Source organism: Pseudopipra pipra, chromosome 9 (assembly GCF_036250125.1).
Source record: "Pseudopipra pipra isolate bDixPip1 chromosome 9, bDixPip1.hap1, whole genome shotgun sequence".
Lineage (NCBI taxonomy): Eukaryota > Metazoa > Chordata > Aves > Passeriformes > Pipridae > Pseudopipra > Pseudopipra pipra.
The window spans coordinates 26675649-26696935 of record NC_087557.1 but is presented as its reverse complement, the minus strand read 5'-3'; the positions used below and the strand labels follow the sequence as shown (position 1 = coordinate 26696935).

Below are 21287 nucleotides of genomic sequence, written 5' to 3'. Positions count from 1 at the left end.
CTCCCAAAACATGCTGTAGATTTTCAGGAACTAAACAAGCTATTCAGGCTTTCTCTTGAAAAACCCCTGTCCCGCAGAGGCCCGTGGCTCCTCAGATTTCACTGGCTGAAGGCTTCTCAGGAAGAAAACCTTTCCAGATGCCTGGATGATCTGTGGAGTTGAGGGAGATGTCTTGCTACCTTTCCCGAATCCTGCAGGTGCCGCTGTTACTGCAGGGTAATGTATTGGAACATTAGCAAAAGCGGGACTGCAGGATGATGTATTAGAACATTACAAAAACGTGAGGTTGAAAGCTGTTGCATGTGTGGGTGCTGAACCCCTCCTCTGTTACAGGGAGATCTTTGTTAGATCCAAGGTTTTCTGTCTTTTTTTTTTTTTCCCCCCTGAACTCCATACAGATGGAGAGCTTTCAGTCTCAAAAACCCCCACACCAGTAAACCTACCACCAAAAAACCCCCAACCACACACTCACAGGCAGGCTGATGGACTTCACACTCATGCAACGTGGGGGACAGAAAAGGAATACAGAAGGTACTGTACTCCTGGAAGAAAACATTGGTTACCCCATTATCACCCCAATGCTGATAATCATGACTAGTTATTTTGTTGTCTACCCAGTGAAAAGCCTCTAATGAGCTACAGGCACTAGATTCTAATTAGATACCGGCATAAACCTGTTATCAGCTTACATTTTCACGTGATCCATAAGCTTTAGTGGATAAAGAAGCTTCCCTTCAGGATCTGAATGCTTCCAGTCTCTGTGGGTCACAGTGTGCTTCCCAGTGAGGTAACACCAGGCCGAAGCCATGTGTGAGAAAACTCTCTCTTGGCAGGTTTGGGCCAGGCCCAAGAGCTTTTACCTTCCTTCCTGTGAGGGTTAATGAATCTTGATGAATATGTGTGTATGTGTGTGTAGGCTAAAGGTGTGAACTGGAATTGACCTAAAGATGGAGAGCAAGAGGGGTCCCCAAAGCTAATTTTTCTGCACAGGCAGTCCCAGAATATATGACTTGTGTGGAAACATTTAATTTTTCACACTGTCAGCAAGGTGGTGATGGCTCTGTCCATTTCTCAGCTGAACTATTAATGGCTTGGGAAACTGTAAAGCTCACTGCTTGCCATGCTGAATGCCTCTCCTCTCCTCTCCCTCTCATCTTTAGAAACCTTTGCGAACTTTCTTGTCTGTTTTGGAAATTGTAATTAAGATTTTGTACTACTTCCGCTATAATATGGCTTCAGGTAAAGGTGGCATTCAGGTAACAGTCTGGCATCAGAGCTGTCAGTCTGGAACAGGTTTAGCATTCTTGAAGTGGGTATTGAGAAACTCTTGAGTCTCCTCATTGCACCCAAAGCACTGAGGCACAGGCTGTGCTGGTGTCCAGCTGAGAGGGGGGTTGCCCTCCGAAGATCAGCCCTGCCCCGGGGAGCCACGTGGCAGCAGCAAAAGTAGGGAACACATCTGAGCCATAGGAGCCTTCAGAGGGAATGTGACATTTCCAATGAGTAATGGACAGATAATGTCTTGTGATCTCAGGAGCACCGGCAATATTTCAGTGCTGTGGGCTCCAGGCTTCACCTTCACAGTAGCATTGGGTGGAAAGGTGACTGGTGTATGATAAAAAGTAATAAAACAAGGAAAAAAACTTTTTTGGTCCTAGAGTATGCCCTAACGATGAAAGGATCCTGTCATCTGACCTACTTGTTTGGAGAGGTTTGTGTTCTGGGTACACTTACCTAGCAGGAAGTTTGGAGGAATTCCAGTTAAACTGGGAATGTTGTGCAACATGCATGGCTGCAGTTCCCCACCACTTAGAAGATTCTTGTGTTTAAGCCATAGATCTGGAGCAACTCCAGGCAATTTGATTTAAAGTAAACATCCTGGATGCAATGTGTCAGATACTAGCACAATATTGTTTTAGTCTTTTTCATTTCTCCTGTGGGAATAATCATTCCATGAAGAAGGAAAGTGATCTAATGAGAGAATTAACTCAAGAGCTTGAATACTGAATTAATCACAGATGTCTGAGAGGGGAACCAAGGCAAACTCCACAGAGAGCTCACTGCATTTCCAAGGAAGGAGGCCAGAATAATACTAAGACTCAGATAGCAGACCAAAACAGAGGCAGGAGAGATGTGCTTTTAGTAGCTAAAGGGAATCAATACTTCCCTTTAGCAGCAGAGAGACTTTCCCCCCTCATGTCTCTGTGAAGATAAACCTCAGTAGCAGGAGATTGCTGCAAATTTGTCTTGGAGATGTTGAAAGCTGCCAGATTGTTGGGGTCTGATCCTAACTGTGCCCTCACACTTGTTTGAAGCAGATGATTGATTTCATAGCTTGGGTCTTTTTTCACTAGTAGTCTAGAGCTGACCTGCAGCTTCACACTGAGTTAGATCTGCTTGCTAAGGTGACTGGATCAAAGGTGCAGATCTTTTTTTGCCAAAAGGAAAAATGTGTTGTGCTTGAGAATTATCAGTCTGCAGGCATGTGGGAGTTCAGTCTTGCCATTAGCAAAGTTTGGCACTGTTTCAGATGGTAATCCAAACCCTAATGCTTTTTGGACTCCTCACTTAGCTCTTCTTGTCTAAATCTCTGTGTTGTATGTAGAGCAAACACACAACAGAACCATGAGCTGTCTAGAGCATGTGGCATTTTTTTTTTAATAACTCCAAGTTATGCAAACCTTTGGAACAGAAAAAAGGAAGAAAAATAACCAGAAAATGTGCATAAATTTGGCTAATTTTATTCCTTTTATATTATGCAGTCATTAGATACGTATCAGCAGCATGTTTGCTCTCCTAGAACATGTTGCACTTGCCTTGTCAGAGCCTGTGAACTGAGTTCATTGAGAAGATGGATAGAGTTAAACTCTGCCTGATACCCACCACATTCCACCGCCTGTGTGTGCGGTGGGGTCATCCCAGAAGCAGTGCCTCAGTGGAATGTGAGATACGTCATGAACTCTGAGGAACTGTTAGTAAGATGTCTGTAGGTCCTGCTTGCTTAGTGAGTCAGGACTTCCAGAGCTCCTCATACGCCGAAGCCTTAAAAGATTAAAACTTCCACAGTGTAACATTTCAGCTGTAAATGGCATAGGTTGCTACTACACGTCCCAGCTCCTTGGCTGCTCTGCTCTTGCCTTGTCATACACTTCCCTGGATGAGTTTTTCCAATGATTTACCTCTCCTCAGTGCAAGCATTTTTCACCTCCCTTTTCAGAATTTCACCTTTGGAGGCTTGGTCTAGTTCTTTGGTTAGAAAGATTGTTTTTATTCTGATCTTGTTCTTCAAAGTGCTTGCAAATTCTCTACTTCATTGTCTGACCAAACATAAGTGTTGACTAGAATCAGAAGAGACCCTCTGGGATTCCAAACAGAAGATCCGTCTGTGTTTAATGACAACATGGTCATAGTAATCTTTTAATATATTTTTAACAAGTTGTGCACCTGTGTTATGGTGACTTTGTTTGCACTTTGGTTTTCTCTGATTGCTCATCAGAATGTTACATTAAATGTTATCAAAAACCTTAAAAAGTCATATCTGATTTACAGCTTTCTTTTCTCTGCAGGCAGGTTGTCTCTCAGCAAGGGAAATTAGCCTGTTTGACGTTATTTGTCTTAAATAATGCAAAAATTATTATTTGTATAATTCCATTGTCCTTCAAGGTACATGGAAACCCATTGTTGAATAACTCGTTTTGATTTTTGGATGGTCAGGCTTTTTGCACTATTTTATTTCATAAAAGGCCAGAGAAGGGCAACCAAGCTGGTGAAGGGTCTGGAGCACAGGTCTTATGAGTAGCAGCTGAGGGAACTGGGGGTGTTTAGCCTGGAGAAGAGGTGGTTTAGGAGGGACCTTATTGCTCTCTACAGCTACTTGAAAGGAGGTTGTAGCAAGGTGGGGGTTGATCTCTTCTCCCAAGAAACAAGCAACAGGACCAGAGGAAATGGCCTCAGGTTGCACCAGGGGAGGTTTGTATTGGATGTTAGGAAATATTTCTTCATGGAGAGGGTGGTCAGGCACTGGAACAGGCTGTCCAGGGAAGTGGTAGAGTCACTTTCCCCGGAGGTATTTAAAAAACATGCAGATGTGGCACTTGGGGACAGGGTTTAGTGGTGGGATTGGCAGTGCTGGGTTAATGGTTGGACTCGATGATCTTTAAGGTGTTTTCAAACCTAAAAAATTCCGTGATTCTCTAATTTTTGCACAATAACTTTTGCCTAATAATTTCTCATAATAACTTTTGTCCAAGGATCGTCTTACAAAGCGCAGCTCCATTTGCAGTGTGAAAAAAGGCTCTGAAAGAGAACTTGTCTGTGCTAGTCTGAGTTCTGCAATACTTGCAATGATCAGATAAGTCTCTTTCTGACTCTCTCCCACTGACTGGGTTTGCTTCTCACTAGTTATTTTCCTTTCAGGTATATTTTGAAGATTAATGAATATTTATGTTGCACATGAAAAATGCAACAGAAGCTGAAGATGTCATAATTACTGATGCTTATTATTTTTTAAAAAGGAAGACTACAAGGCAATCGATATCCATGGAAAATCATGAACTATAAAAATAGAGTGAGGACTCCAAAGGTACTACAGGAAATTGTGGCTTGAGGAAGAAAGCCTTGCAATGGCACAAGGTACAGTGGGCAAGTTTTTTTAATGCTTAGTATTGATATATATACAGGATGAAGTATTAGTATTACAGAGGATGATGAAATCCTTTTCAGTCTGCAAGTAATTAAAGATGAGGTTCCTCATTATGAGTAACATTCATAATTTTAAAGCAGCGTGCTCAGGTAACATATAGTAGAGATCTCTAACAGAGCTGTCAAGAGAGATCTCATTTGTAAGAACTCCTGGCATGTCAGTGAAATTTCAGAAGACTCACAGTATTCTGCCAATGTTTAAGGAAAGAAAATTAAATAAACAGAGCAATCAGGATGACCCAGCTAGCTGTGTTATGGTTAACGTGACACCAGGCCCAAGTAGCACAGTACACAAGCTGATTCTCAACCAGGTCGTAAATAAGTCAATAATTGGCAATTACTTTTGTTTTCTCAACACTGTCTTGTTGGTAAGTCCAATGTAATTTATTGATAAAGGTTGTAAGTCTGTTTCCTCAGATTGCTGTAGGAACATATTTCACAACCTATTTCACAAAGCATTTGATTTACTCTTGTGACATTTTAATAAAGCTCTTGGTCAAGTCACTAAATACAGAAACATTTCAGTGGTCTGGGCCAGTGTGGGTCCAGAGGCAGGACATGCTTTTGGGCTGTGAGGCATAGCAAGAACTTAGCTAATCCAAGCAGTATTAGGTGGGGATGTCTGCAGCCACCAGTAACTTGGATCCTTCTTTTCCCTGGTTACCTGCACAGTGTATTGTTCTAGTCTATATTTTAGCGATTTCTGTTATTTTTCATTTTGCTTTACCTGAGTTATCCTAGCCTTTCTGCAAATGTAAAATCCCCACTGGTCCCATTTCTGAGTGTCACAAAGGTTGTTTAAGACATAAATTACTGCGAGTTTGAAGCAACTGGACAGAGCAAACAGTGGCTTAAGAAGGTTGGTGTATTCAGGTGAAGGTTTTGTAATACAACCAAGTGCAAAGCAAGAACTATAGGAGCTTATTGCTTAAGAGTTCACACCTGTGGGACCAGGGAGCTGTACAGTGGAAAACTGACTGTAACACCAAGAATTGTAACACATGGACACTGGAGGCATGAAAATAATCAAAACTATGCTCTTGTAGACAGGGGCAGTGCAGTTAGGGAGAAGTGTGGGGAGAGGCAGGGACAAGGTCTCTCTGTAGGTCACCCTTAGCACTGCCATGGAGTATGGCTTTGATTTGTATGATTTAGGGAGGATATTCAGGGCTGGAGAAGGTGCAGAGAAGAACCATAAGTATGATTTAAAGAGAGAGGGAATGTCTTATAATAACACATGTAAACTGAAGAGAGCTAAGACAGACCTAATTGCTGTGAAGCAGTTTGATCCAGGGTATGTGCTACTGAGCAGAAAAGCAATCCTGAAACATGAAGAACTCTTTAATAAAAAAGACTTTTGCAGAAAGCAGTGGCTGAAAGCTGAAACAACAAATGTTAAACTGGGAATTATCTCTAACACTGAGGAAACAAATTATCAGGTGCATTGGACAATTATTTTGAGTTTTAAATTAAACCCCCCATTATTTGAAGTTTTAAATCAAGGTTGAAAGTCTTTCTGGAAGAACATGCATGGATCAGTGAAAGAATGACCAAAGGTATGGGGCAATTTCTATGCTAGGGACAACAGAGGAGTTCTTGACTTTTTGTCCTAGAAAAGAGATGACCTGGAAGAAATATGGTAGCTCTGCAAGATTATTGGGATCACAAAAGAGTTAAATGGTTTGCTTAGGGTACATCATGAGTCAGTGGGAAAATTATGAATAGGAGCTAAATGGTCTTTCTTGGTCCTTTATCTTGCTGTAGGACCTGGTGCTCTCCGAGAGCACGCAGTAACCAGTGTCATGGGTCATCCTGAAACTAAGCATGGAGGAGCTGGTTATTGAGAATGATTTCAAGAGTAGTTTAGCCAGAGCAAAGAGAATGAAGTGGAATGGAATAAAAAGTGCAGAGACATAGGCAGAAAGGTTTGGATGATACTCTCAGGCATGTGGTGTGACTCTTGGGGGTGGTCCTGTGCAGGGCCAGAGCTGGACTCGATGGTCGCTGTGGGTCCCTTTCAATTCAGCATATTCTGTGATTCTGTGAAACAATTGTGCTATATTTAAAAAAAAAGCCAAGAAGGAAATCTTTGGCCATGGTGATACAGAAAAAGTTGGTGTTATGGCAGTGAGAGGGGATAATTAATTCTTGAATTTTGACCACGTCAAAATAAAAAGCAGGAAAATTTCTGCTCTGATCCAGGTGCAATAAAGGACAGGAAAGAACAGAATTAGTGAAATGGGGGGAAAAAGACTGTGAGAGCTTTACTGAAGACCAAGTTCTTGTTCTTTCTTTTCAAACAGTAGAACTGACAATTTGAGTTAGCACGAAATGCAGATGTGGCAAAGTATCATTCTAAGAACAATTCAGTGCTGGTAGGAATTAGTCTAATTGTTAAATGTACTGAGAAGCTGGTTGGAAGCAGAGCATGACCTAACGGGTTTAGCATTACTATTGCAGCTGTGTGAAACCATTCCAATAAATAACCAGCTCAGTGAAGAAAGTGTGCTGGATTTTTAAGATTCTCTCAGTTTAACAGGATGTGCCAAGTCATTGTTTTAACTGTGGGCCAGATCTTTAAATGCTGTCAGGCGCTGAGCCGCTTTGAAAGCACTGAAATGATGCTGATTTTCACAATTTGATCATCTGGCCCCCAAATTCAACTCTTTTCACAGTTTCCCTGGTGATGACACTATGAGAGGCTGTACAGAATGGCACAGACCTGTCCACTCTACAGCAGTAGAAGTATGGATGCACAACTGAAAGCAGGATTTTGTTCACCCTTACCTGACGAGTCCCTCTGGGACTGGTGCAGATTTTAGTTTTAATTTAACTGTAACAGTGATGCTGGGAAGCAGAATTATTGATGGGAGAAATCTGACTGGGGCCCTCCCTGACACTTTGGTTTGTCAGAGGTCATTCTGTTTGGAATCATTCAGTGAGATTAATTGCACTCAAAATTATGCTTCAAATTGGTGTTGTTGGAGACTTTTGTACTGCTGGTGTTTAAGGTAAAAGCCCTGTGCAACAGATGGTGGATACTCTATACTGACAATATTTGGATCCAAGGATTTATCTGGTACACCACAATCCCCTGTTTTGTGAGAATGTTTTTGATACAAAATAAATACATTTTCAGTGGTCAGTAGCCAGGCTCACTGACCTACTTCTGCCTGCAGATTTCTTCTTTGCCTGAGCAGAGCCACGCACAGAGGAACTCGTGGCAGGAGTGCTGTGTGCCTGTGCTAACAAAGGGTTTGGGTTGAAGATTTGGTGCATTACTGGCAGGCATGACCTTCCACAGGTCTCTAGTTCTCACTGTTCCACCTTAAGTCAGCAGGGGCTGCCTGTGCCTCTTCTCTTTGAAAGTCAACCCCTAGATGTTACCTTCAGGCTTGTAGCTGCTTAGTTCAAGTCACAGGATTACACTTGTGCTAACCTGTCTGGAGCTTTGTGATGCAGATGCAAAAACATCAGAGAAAGATTAATACAACCAGCCATTGATTTATTATGTTCTAGGAAGCAAGGAATAAAGCAGGCTGGCATGATGCCCTGAGCCCAGCCTCCATGATGATTTCTCTTGTCCTGACATACATCCACTAGCATTTATCTTGTCTGTTCACCTTCCTCTTCCTCTGGTTTCTGAAACTTCAGGAGTTTATTTTGGCAGGCGTGCTCCTCGCTGCTGCTGCTGCTGCTGCTGGAGCTTTCCTCTGAGCTCTTGGAGAGGAGATACTTGATTGCAATCGTGTCCTTCTTGTTCATTTGCAAGCAGAGGCAGGAGGATTTGCTCACCTTAAATGACTCCCCCCACATATTCTGGCACATGTCAGTCCCATTTGCATACATCTGTGTGACAAATAAGAAATGCCTCCATTACATTTTGAAAGATTTGAGTTAAAATCAGTTTGTAACAAATTGATAAACATTTATCACTTTTTAAAAATTGGTACTAGCTTATAGAAAAGTTATCTGCATTCATTTACTGTCCTGCTATGTGCCATACTTCATCTTTTCTGAAATATCTTAAAATGTTATCCAGTCCCACAGCTGGCAAGAGTGATTTGCCTGTTGTGAGAGCAAGTGGCTACACAAAGTGCAGGGATCAACAGCTGCCCTTTGTTTCCACCCTGGGGCTGACAGCCCAGCAGCTCGCTGGGGCTGACAGACCAAAGCTGTGTGTGAGAGGCTGTACAAATTGTAGCATGTCAGGACACTCTGACATGCCTCAAAATCTGAGTAGTGCTGAAAGTGCCAGACAGTGCTTTGAATATGGGAATCCTTTTATCTACAGGCCAGAGACAGCCCAATGGAATAACAGCTCTGAGGGATCTCATTGTGCCTCCTGCAATGTACTTCATGTCCAGGCAGGACCTCAAAGACAAAGAGAAGGGACATAACTTAGCAACTGCTTGAAGAAAGTAACTTTTCTTCAAGCTTCCCGAGCGCTGTGTCCAGTGGTGCAACGGCCCCTCTGGCTCAAGGAATTTCCAATTGCAGCTTCCTGTACTCTCCTCAAGTGCATCTGTCCTGTTTTTGGTGCTACCTTGTTTTGTAAGGCCGGTGTCATAGGACCTGTGAAGCACACAGCAGTTCTGATAACCTTCTGCCCACCCCGCTGAGTTTGCCTAACAAGTATTAGCTTAGGAGTTATCATGCCCAGACACAAAGCAGGCAGTATGTACAGTTCATCTTGCCTGCATTTCTCCCACGTGTTTGTGGTTGAAGTTCAATCTTTTCTGTTTCCTGGAAAGGAAGCTTTAGGTACTCCCAGAAACAAAGCTAAGAATGAAGTTGGGGGTGGGAGTGATGGCAGGAGTGTTAATAACTGAAAGTGTAGGTCAGGCAGCAGGATCGCTGGGCTCTGTTACTGACTGATTCACCTTGATCATGTCACCAGCATCTCTCTGATGGAAGCTGGGTTTCATCTGTAATAGTACAAGTGTTCCTTGCCCATGACACTGATTCTTTAATCCTACAGTGTTTCTCAAAGTGCTGTAATTCCTGGTTGGTGTGCTGATTTACCACCATCACCAGCTCATACAAAGATCTGGCACTGTGAATCTGTGCAGATGCCTTGTCTTTGTGGTTGGGAGACTTCTGGATGGAAGCTGCTCTGTGTGCAGAAAATTTAAGTCTATTAGGCAGAAGTGGCATTGGGTATCTGTAGTACTGCAGCTTCTTCTGCTCCAGTTATTTTTGACAACAAGTTTTTCTTACATCTCCCTGTCTCCCCATGTGCAAAACAATGTTGACCTATACTGTAAGGAAGGCAGATGAGAAGAAAGCATAATAATCACTTTTGCCTTAGAATTCTATCCTTTATGAATAACGGAGTCCATTCCAAATAGCCCCAAAGACTCTGTAGTCTGTAAAATAGCTTTTCAATTCATACCATCCCTAGCCAGGGCTTTTGCCATGAATGCTGGAGAAGGAGTATGGAGGTTGACTCGTGCACTGGGAGCAATGCAGGGTCAGAAAAGGAAACACTAATCCACCTAGTTCTTTCCTTATGTTCTTGGGCAGGCAGATCTTAGCTCTTTCTTTCCCACTATTCCTGTGATTTTATGTAGCACTAAACGTTTTCTTCCAGTTCCTGTGCAGTTCCTAGATTTTGACCTGCTTTTTGGTAATCATTCAAGAAAGCATTTAAACCTATCATGTGGGTTTTCTTGGGTCTGTATGCAAGAGACATGGCTATATTCTATTCTTGTGTCCCACAGGTTCTGTAACACATGCTCGTGCTCTTCTACTTGCTAAATTGGCAATTTTATTTTGACCTTCCTCCTAACTCTGCTTAAAGATCAGAACACAATCAGAATGCTGCAGCAAGCCAACAGTGCACACAGCCCATTTACCCAGCATGTCCCTAAGTTACTGCAAAGGACTTTGACTTTTTAGCTTCTTGGAAAATGTTCTAGTCTGTGCATTAACATTGCTCGGGGAGCACTCAGCTGGGACAACAGTGACAAAATGTGCCTCGTTTTAGCCAGGTTAAAACTGGCCATGATCAGTTGTGCATCCTTAATATTCAGCCTTTGTTCCTTATTCAGCAGTTGTTCCAAAGACCCATTAGATCCAGTTGCATATGTCACATGTAGGGTTGCTGATTGCTCCTCTGTGGGAGCTGAGGGCATCAAAAAAAAAAATTAGGAACTGTCCACAGTGCTCTGAGGTTGGAAAACCCTCTGTGCCTCTGGGTAACAGTATCTTTCTTTTCCATGAGTTGAGTCCAAACCAATCAAGTCTAGTGTTTTTATATCATGTAAATGTCATATGGAAAATGCTTTTTTTAAAAATTTCTCTGAAGAAACTTCATCTTTATTTCTACTTACCATGCAAGCCTATTTTTGGTGAAAAACATGGACAGTTTAGGGTGTGGTTCCATTTAGTTTAGGAATAGCTGCGCCTGGTCTCAAGTGATAAGACCTCGGGATTTGCTGCATGTTTTTCCCTGCAGATGGTATATTTTCTTTAAGAAATACATACAGGGGAACTCAAGGTTAAAAACTCCTATCTCTGAACCAGGGACAGTTTGAACAGAGACTGGAGATTATTTACGGAGATTATCATTTTGTTTTTCACTTCATCTGGAACTACTGATGATTTAGCACATCTGGGAAACGAAGCTTTAAGTTTCCACAGCCCATTTGTTTTTGGCCACCTTCCTGAGCCTGCTGATTAGTGTCACTTTTGCAAGGCAGACAGCAGTCCTGCACTAACTGGACTGTGTCTTCCACTTATATCAGTTGCTGAACTGACTTTTGAAAGTACAGGAATTTGAATTCAATTCAAAACATTGAATCTGCAAGCCTTACTACCAGTCCCTAAGCACCTCACTTAAATTTGGTTTAACTTCCGCAATTTGGACAGTTTTTCATGGACTCAGTAAAGTTCAATTGTTAAAAATATTCAATTAAGTGTAGCAGTTTTGGGCTGTGTTATATCGCCCTGCAGCTAAATTTACTCGAGTCACTAAAAAAATCCTGACTCCTGAGAGGTCTGTAGATCAGGTTCCAGGCAACCTTACTCCTGTGAGTCTTGTCAGTTCTCATTTTATACACTTTTCCTCACAAAATTACTTATCTCAACCATTAAACCTTCTCAGAAACCTTGTTAGTGCTGCTCTTTAACCACCAGAGTTACAAAGAGCAAAGTTAGCTCTGCCTACAACTGGCAGACACAGTGGTGAACACACGTGAGAGATACAATAGGTCTATGGAGAACAAAAGGGAGACAATTGGAAGAATGTCAGGATATAGGGGTGTGGAGGATGGAGAATGACTTGAACATAACAAGGTAAAATAGAGAAAAGGGCAAAGATGCCTAATAGGCAAGAAAACTTTAAAAATTCCTCAGTGTTTTGGGAATTTACATCCCAATTTAAAAAAAAGGAAGAGTGTAGAGCCCCAGATTGTGTAAGGAACCCTATGAAATGCATCTCAGTGTCTCCATTGTACAAGCAACGTTCATTATCTTTTACTCTCTAAATCCCACTGTGGTTAAAATATCAGTGCTGCTTGAACTTTTGTTTCACAAGTGGAATGAATAGTGATTAATTAAATGTATACATACTTCGAGTGAGTGATGTACATAAATATAAATGTTTGAAAATGTCTATATTTAAAAAGTCTGATGTAGGTATGGCTTGGAACTGCTGAAGTAAAGGTAATTCATTGATGGCATTTTACTCCCATATATTCAGGGGGAAAAAAAAAAGAACTCCTAATGCCATATTTTCTGCTTCAGTTGATCCAGTTTTCTTACCTCACTGTATGGAATACATTTATCCTTACAGTGGTTTTCTCCACTTTCATCCCATTCCCAGTCCGTCAGCCAGTTACGAGCACATATGGAGTCATCTTTGCAGGCTTCGTACCTTCGTGGAGATCAGTGGGGAAGACACAGTTACTTCTCTCACTCTTTTTCTGTGGACTCACATTCAACTCAAAACCTGTCCAGGGGCTCTGTTAGTAATGTGGTGTGATTACAGTGCAGCTTAGCAACTGATCTTCAAGAAATGTGCACGTTATCTTTGCTTGACATATATATAAACTCCAAGCTGGCCAGGAAGACCTAAATCCCCGTGGAAACTAAACAGTTCGCTCACCACGTTTTATACCCACAGATTTGAGCAAAGGGCTCGTGGTCTGGGTGTTTTCTGCTTGGTTATCTGATGTTACTCAGTGGAGGAAACACTGTGTGGGAGGGGGTTTCACAAATGCTGATGTTCAACGTTGTGACAGAGCACAGGGATGCCAGGGGTGAACTGTCACTTGAGGGAGGTGTGGGGAAAGTTTGTATTTGTGAATTAGTATGGGAGGAGACTGATGTTTCCTGGGCAGAGGGGTTGCTGTGAGGAATGTGCACTGAAAATAAGGAAAATCCACAAACAACAAAATCATATAAACTAACAGGCTGTCAGCCTCAAAATGATGTTTTCAAAGCAGTTAAACTTGTAGTAATGGAGGAAAGATAAGTATTGTAGGGTATAGGACTAAAACTTTAAATTTTAAGTTCATTTTTACTTGTAAGTGGTAATGTGGAAAAAAGGCTATAAATGACCTGGAATGAGTAGAGTGTGCAACTGGCTGGTCTACACGATGAGAGATCTCATGGCTTACTATTATCCTACATAATTTCCTTCCTTCCACTTCTTTTTTATGTTCTACTTTTTGGCTCTTACCTTTCTTAAGGATCCTTTTCTGCAAATCAGTTAACATCTACTTAAATTTAGTCTCATTGGTTTTAGGCAGACTGTTCACACCCAGTTACTGAGAGTGTCAAAACCATAAGGCACAGCTTCCAAAAAGTGAGCATCATTCAGTGTGATATTTGTAATTAATGCCTTTGGATATATTTTCTGTTTGGAATTTTTCATTTTCAGGGCCGTGTTTCCAAAACTGTTTCGGTATCACGAGGGCTGCAGCCTTACATTTTTAAATGAAATATGTGGGTTGTCATGTGGTCATAGAACTAAAAGAACAAGACATTGCAGTACATTTGCAAATGCAGAAAGGTCAGAACATGCACATCTGCAGAACCTTCACATTGTTTTTTTGGGCTTTTTGAAGGGATAAAGAGCAGTAACAGATGGAGGGTAATCAGGGCCTGAGCAGGTCTGGGGCAGGAGACCCATATTCTCAAACGTGTTCATCCATTAATCTGCTGTCAGAGAGAGGGGCTCTGCTGGAAATAGAGGCTGCAATTTGATAAATTAATATTCATGGTATGCATCTGGTTTCCTCGGGAACTTGAATAGAATATGCTTATTAAAGTGTTTATATTTTTATTCGCTATTATTTATTGAATTGTGAGATGAAATGTTTCCTAATTACGATTATTGGCTGACTGTGGTTTGTTCTAGGAGCAGGTGGCAAGGCATAACTCTATTGTTATGGGTTTTTCTTTATCCCAATGGAAATAATTATGAAGCCAAGTTTATGAAAAATCATGACTTGTGAAAAATCTGATTTTTGCTGCCCAGGAACCCACAAGTTGTTTCTTCAAATATTAATTAAAACCTGTGAGAAACATAAATACTTCCTGAACATACTAGTTCCTTATGCTCAATGGGCAGGATATTGTTATTTCAAAGCTTTTTTTCCCCCTGTATTTTTTATAATGAGCTGTTTCTCTTTTAGGGGGCACAAGGCCCTTTCACAGGTGAATGAGAAAGTGGCTTACACACACTGGATTCTTTCAAAAGCAATAGTTTTAGGACTAGTGGGAGCAAGAAATTCTAAGACAATAGGAAGAAAAGGAAGGCCCCGAGCTACTCAGATGAATTTCCTTTAAATTAAGTCACTGCTCATTCAGAATACTCTGCACATTTCTGGCCACAAAGACACAGAGTATGCAGCAGGCACACTCTCAGTATGCAGAGAAAGTAGGTCACATCACCAGCAGTGCTACAGCATGCTAAAGGGACTCCAGTGAATAGAACATGAAAAAATGTTACTTTAAATCACCAGAAAGACTGGGAATTCTGTCCAGGCTCTTTTCTAGCCTCAGGCCTTTGGCAGGGTGAAGGAATGGGTTTGACACTGGCATTAGGCCGGCACACACAGAGCAGTGTTCAGGGTAGTGGGTCGTCACTACATTTTTGATTCAGGCCAGGCATCTGTGATGCCAACAGGGGCAATAGATCATTGTTCAGTATTTGTTCAGAGCAGAGCCTGCTCTCTGTCAGGAGACTTGTACTGGAAAAGGGTCAATTTTTCCTGTGCAGGAGACTTATACTGGAAAAGGGTCAATTTTCCCTGTGCAGCAGCTCTTGATCACCCCACCATACTTTCCAGCAATGGAAGTTAAAAGTCCTGTATACCTGCAGGTTCTGGCAATGCCCAGGGGACACCGAGGATTTTGCAATGTAATATTGACCCACAATATACACTTTGGTATAAATCTCACATATACTAAAGCTGGCTTAAACCACTTCATAGGTGCAAACTAAACTTACAGCAAACATTTTCTTTCATCTTTACTCTTTCACTCAATATAGCAGTTGGGCAATGACTTTTTATGCTACTTATTTTGGGATACATTAGTTTTAGATATTGATATTTTATAATTTTGCTGTTAGATCTATGGTAAAGCTCACTGGCAACTCCAGTGCTTTAATATCCAAATGCAAAATTTGGTAATATTTGGTACTCAGCTCTAGGAGCACTGAGAGAAATTCAAGGTCTCAGTCTTTGTCTTCAAGGAGGTCAATAATGTGGATTCAGTTTAAAAGATTACCAAAAACTTAGGAAAGAAGACTGCATGTGACAAATCTGTTCCTGAGGCACATGGAGTTTCATGACACAGAAATAAATTTCATCACTAGAGAAAACTCTAGGGAAGCTAAGAGATACACCAGCCCTTCTCACTATCTTCCATTACAAATGCAAGCTAGGCTTCATTTCCTTCTCTGGCACAAAGGAGTGGAGACATATTTAAAAGCAAATCCTACCAAAATTCTGCACTGCATACATGACTTTGCCCTTGGAGGGAATATGAGAATGGAAATGGATCCACATGTCAATAATATTCAAGTTGTGTAAGCACTAAGGAAGGCACAGCAGAGAGCAGTGCAAGGGAACCCTACCTCGCACTACCCTGTGCTCTGCACTTTTAAGAAAATCTCTTTTATAACATTTTTAGAAGTATCGTAAAGTTTCCCATGATTTTCAGAGCAGCCTAAGGGATCCAGACATTCACAGACCATCACTTTCATGGAAAGCTAGCAGTTAGAATCCCACAGTGTGAACAGAGCCTGTGCTGTTTGCACTATGCTTCACAGCAATTTACCCTTCCAGACAAGTTACTCTAGTGACTGGGCACAACATTCATATGGGGCTGACTGAGGTTTATGTGTCACAGGATGATGTTATTTAAGATCCAGCATTTCAGGGAGAGAGGGATATATACTGTGTGTGTATCACTGGGAAAATCTCAGAACCCTACAGGAATATAATGCTCCTACCCCAAGACTAAGGGTTGTCCCACCATGTGCCTTGGGCTCAAAAAATAATGTGATTCCCTGATGCTGTATTTTGGAACAAAATTAAATGCTATTATGCTGCCCATTGCCATTAATAATTTTAGCATTACTTGGCTGCAATTTACTCTCTCAGGCTTTTAGAAGAGATTTTAGAGAGTGTGATAATGGAATGGAAGAGTTAAGGTCAAAGGCACAATATTAAGGAATGAAGATAATTTGTTACATGAATTAATCGTTACATGAAATCCCACAGGAAGTGGCTTCTTTGCTGATTTTGTAGTGCATTTTATGCATACAAAAGAAATGTATCATAGAGTGATCAAGTATTTAGATTGAAAATGCTAACTGCATGAACACTAACTCACAGACATGGACTTTTCAAAGGGTGTTAGGCTGCTGTTAGTGCCTGTCAACGTGGTGGGAGCTCCTCTGTCATGATGCCACTGCACTGCATCCTCACTGAAGCAGGGCAGTGCTGTCCCTGAGTCACTAATCTCAATTTAGTGCCTCCATCCTGCATTCACAGCCTGTGTCATTATTATTTTAGGGGTAGTAGCTTAGCAGAGGAAAAAGTAGAGATGGGGAAGCAGAACAAGAGAAAAGGTGGTACAACACCACTGAATTGTGGGCATATTAAAACTAAATAAAAATACTTGGATTGAAGAGCTGAACCTACCAGTCATCACAAAAGCTTTGGCACAGTGGAACAGCCTGAATAGCAGCGGTGTCATTGGGGTGGATCCAGCGAGCAGCATGTGGAGAACACCGGTAAAAGCACTCGATTTTCTTTGTGAAATCTTCACAGCTGTGGTGGATGAGAAAAGCCACAAATAAGCCCCTTTCTGAGCATCAAGGCTACAGCCCCAGTTTTCTAGGCCTGCTTTGATGTGGATGCAATCCTACAAATTAGGAGAAAAACACAGAAAAGCATCCTCTGGCCCTGTTAGTTTTTAAGTTCCAAACTCGTTCCTCTGGCGCTGTGCACAGACTCTGACCGTGCAATCCCCACAGCCAGCTACAGAGTGCACAAATGTTTCCGTGCATATTTCAGCCCTATTTGTGTGAGCTTTCTGTAAACTTTTGAGGCCTTGAGTTTTCCTGGCAAGAATGATTCCGGGAAATAATAAAATGTAGTTTAAAGCTATGGCACAAAACATTGTCTATGCTGTAGCCTCACGGTTTCGCTATTCTTTAGATTTTCCCACAGCCCAGCTGAAGTTACTTAAAATCACAAACTGTGCTGCTCTCCTGGGAGTGGCAGGCAAGAGCCATTACTTTTGCACATCTGGTTTTGCTTAATTGTTTTGTACTTTCATCCTTTTATTTCTATAACTTGCCATGTTTCACAGCTTTAACATCTAATGGGATACTAAAAGTCTTAATTATGGAGACATTCTGCATGGTTATGAAACCCACTGGGCTACAAGAATTTTTATTCTAAATATTCAGAAGTTTCATTTCTGGACTCTTGTGGATTTTTTTTTTCCCCTGAGATTTAATAATCTAGTTGATGTTCTTTCTAAACAAAGGAAGAAGCCTGGTCCCTATTCACTAGGGATCACACTCACTGGTGGGTGATGGTTGTGCTGGAGACCTACAGAGGTGTGGTGTGGCTGTTACCTACTGGGTTTACAACGGCTACACCTCGTTCTATGCTGAAAGCAAACTTGAAAAAACATAATTTTTCATGATAAAATGGCATAAGGAGTATAAATTAAGTATTCATGGGCTTTAGTGAGAGGAGAAGAAGAGTCAGATTTGGTAAGGATGATGAGAATTGGGCTGGATGACATAATCTCTAGGGCAACCTGGTGTCCACCAGCAGCTGTGTGGCTGCCACAGCACAGACACATGGAAGCAGGACAGAGACAACTTCAAAGCTCACTTACGATTTACTGAGCTGCCCACATCTGTTCCAGTAGCTGTTGCTTACTTTAATTACTGGGGAGTGAGCCAACTGCTCTGTGAAGTCTGCATAGCAACACGAAGCTGTTGGGAATAAAACAAAGATTTTGAAATAAGGATTTTTTTTTTTTTTTTAAATACTGTATTTGGACGACTCAAAATGTAAGATTAATCTAGTTTGGACCATAATATGGTAAAATCTTAATGCTAACTAGGAGATGTACTCAAGCTCCAACATTTTTGGGTTTGGAAATAGCTGTGTGCTAGGTGAGGTGGACTGTCACCAACAGTGCTTTGTCAAGGTGTGCCCAGAGAGCCCCAAGAATTTTACCAGTGTTCTGCCAGACGTTATATCCCAAGGGATACTCACTTTGAAAACTATCAAACATAAACAAAATAGTTGAAAAAATGTAATAAGTACTGTACTTTTCTCCCAATAGAATTTTGATTTCAACCTTTCCCATTTCGTGTCTGCTACAATTAATTTTTATACTCAATCACAGTAAACCAGATTCATCTTTGCTCTAACCAATTTTAAGCAGATGGAGTTAGAAGAGAGGCAAACTGCATCAGATTTTTAGAAGAAAAGAAATGAAGTCAGTGGAGTTTTGCAGTTGACTTTGTTAAGACCCAGAATCTTACTCTTGGTTTGCATGCAGCAAAATGCCAATGAAGGAAGCTTTTCAAATACAATGTATACTGAATCTTATGTACTTTTGAGAAATTAGGGGAGCTGCCAAAACAATTAGGGTGTACAACGCTGTACTTCTCGACTATATTTGGCAAAAATTAAACCTCTCTTACATTTAGAGTACAGAGTGCACTCCTGCATATCTGACTCAGGACTTGGCTTCGGTTTTTGGGTGTCCCCTTCCAGGCATCCATATTTTTGGCAGGTGGATGACGTTATGACAGCAAAGAGGGTGACGGCAAACCTGAGCATTGTCCAGTTCTTTTTCCTGTATGGAGAGAAGTCTTTGTTTGTAACCTTTTTTCTAGGAGAAGCCATAACATGAAAATAAAGATTGCTCTTAAAAAACTACATATATAATCAAGTAAAATACGTTCAGCAAAGATGCACACAGAAATATTAAGACACACATTAAGACACACATTCTCCTTCTTTCCTTATAACTGAACACTTACACTTTTGCTACTTAATTCTTAGGTGTGGTGGCAGGTGATAAAGGCCATCCATAGTTCAGGCTATTTATGAAAACTTGTTATAATTTTCAGTGTTTAAGAAAATTACTTTAAATTTCTTAGACTGACCTGAATTATCTTTGAACCCTTCCAAGAGACATTTCTCTGCTTCGCTCGATTTGACAAAAATATTGATGAGTTTTAAAATTTGCAGAGTTGTTTTGCACACTTGAAAATTACACAACAAATACAGCTGCAAGTGAGCTAGTAGTGGTGAGCACTTGAGCTGGATAAATTACACTGATTACTTGTCTTTGTTGAAGATATGCTTATTTATAATTAAGAATCTGATCCACTGTTTTCTGCTTCTTTTGTAGAGTTTGGTCAAAAATGCAAGATAAAAACGTTTTGTCTTCATGAATAAAATTTGTCTAAACACAGACTATATATTAGCCAGCTATACAGATAAATCTAGAACCTGTTACATAAATCAATGCAAAATTCTTTATACGTGTTACTAATTTAACCCTTCATTCTTTAGTCAAATATTCCTGTTAACTTTTTGGAATAACTTTTCCTGAATAAGGACTGCCATTCCTCTATGTACCTATATTTTCAGATAGAAAGAACACAACAGATAGAGAAGAAGAAAACTGTCTCTTCAATTTCTCAGTAGTTTCTCACCTCTTCTATTGTCTTCCCGGGTGATACTTCTCCCTGGAACAGGAACACAGTAAATTGCTTTTCTCATTTTCCACTTTATATACACACACCATCTGGCATCAGTGCTCCAGAATTTGTTTGCCCTGGAAGAGTTCCTTGACCCTTTGGAATGCTAACACAGATTTATCTCAAGAGCAGATGCAATGACCAGCACATAATGCCCTTTTATTGCTTGCAAACGTCGACATGATAAAGAGGAAAGTACAAATGTGGGTTAGGATTAGAAAAACAACAGCTCTCCTATAATCCAAATGCCACTAACCCCCCTGCCTGTTTTTTCAATGATTCCCTGTATTGTTAATTATTAGATTAATTTCCACAACAGTTTCACGGGGCTCTTATCACTGATTCAGGCTTCACTGAATTCAAGACATTAAATGCTTCTTATTTCAACCTGACTGGCTTAACTTTTCCTATAGGTGTGATGGTTTGCCTCGTTACACAGTAATTTTACTGCCTCCCCTGGAAGATAGTCCAGGTCTCCTGATTCCCAGGTCTTTGCTCTTTCTTCACAAGATCCCTTCATAACCTGCTGCTGTTTACTCTGGTTGCTCTACCTGCCTCACATATGTACTTTACAGCCAGTGTCACAAGCACTACAAGAAACTGTTAACTGAGTGGCTTATAGTGGTTCTTGATGGGATTTCATTGGGAGATTTGCTTTCTGCAAAGAGGATTTGCATCTAAACATAAATCATGGTGTAAGGTAGACATGGGGATGACAAATAGTTGCACTTACTTTCACAGATTGTCTTGTTGAGTACTTGTAAAGAGCAGCCCCACTCAGTACCTTGTGATTATTTAGATGCATAAGGAAAGCAGCATCTGTTGTTTTCCTGTTTTGAATAGAACACTGGTTTGTCAGATAATACTCTGGGGCCATTATTTACTAACCTTTTTTCTTGAAAATACAAACATTGGCACAATGGAAGTGTGGTATGATTCTCATTGAGCAAAATCACTGAGCATGATAACAAAACAACCTTTATAAGCTATAAGCACTGATTTCTATCCTAGTTCTAGGAAATGCCTCAAGGACAACGTCTTGCTGGCCTAAAAAGAGCCTTTTCCAGATCAGTGGAAACTGAGCGATATTTATGTTCCAGAAAGAATTTAATTAAGACAAGTTTAAAGAATGAATTTAATTAAGGCAAGTCTAAAAAGGCATAAAGTAACTATGGGAGAAACTGAAGTAAATCTAACAGCTTATTACCCACTCCTTCACCTCATGTGGCTCGATCTAGTGTTGGCTGAAATTCATGGAGTTCCTCGCTGCTTTGTAATGTGAGGGATTCGTGCCTGCTGCTCAGCACTTGGGTCTGTGTGT

General features: G+C 40.9%; 1 protein-coding gene and 1 long non-coding RNA gene across 2 annotated transcripts; one reads left to right on the top strand and one right to left on the bottom strand.

Annotated features, from left to right (window-relative positions):
- The first annotated feature begins 3750 nt into the window (after nt 1–3750).
- LOC135419173 (uncharacterized) lies at nt 3751–11612 on the top strand. The gene is made up of 2 exons (XR_010432852.1): nt 3751–4632; nt 7377–11612. It is a non-coding gene; the product is annotated as an uncharacterized LOC135419173 (long non-coding RNA).
- LOC135419172 (riboflavin-binding protein) lies at nt 8186–20237 on the bottom strand. Its single transcript, XM_064665353.1, has 6 exons — nt 19922–20237; nt 18899–19053; nt 18079–18178; nt 16866–16994; nt 12469–12580; nt 8186–8550 (listed from the first exon to the last, which is right to left on the bottom strand). The coding sequence occupies exons 2-6, from the start codon at nt 19035–19037 to the stop codon at nt 8308–8310; spliced, it is 723 nt and encodes a 240-aa protein (XP_064521423.1). The 5' UTR covers nt 19038–19053; nt 19922–20237; the 3' UTR covers nt 8186–8307.
- Between the last annotated feature and the right edge of the window lie 1050 nt (nt 20238–21287).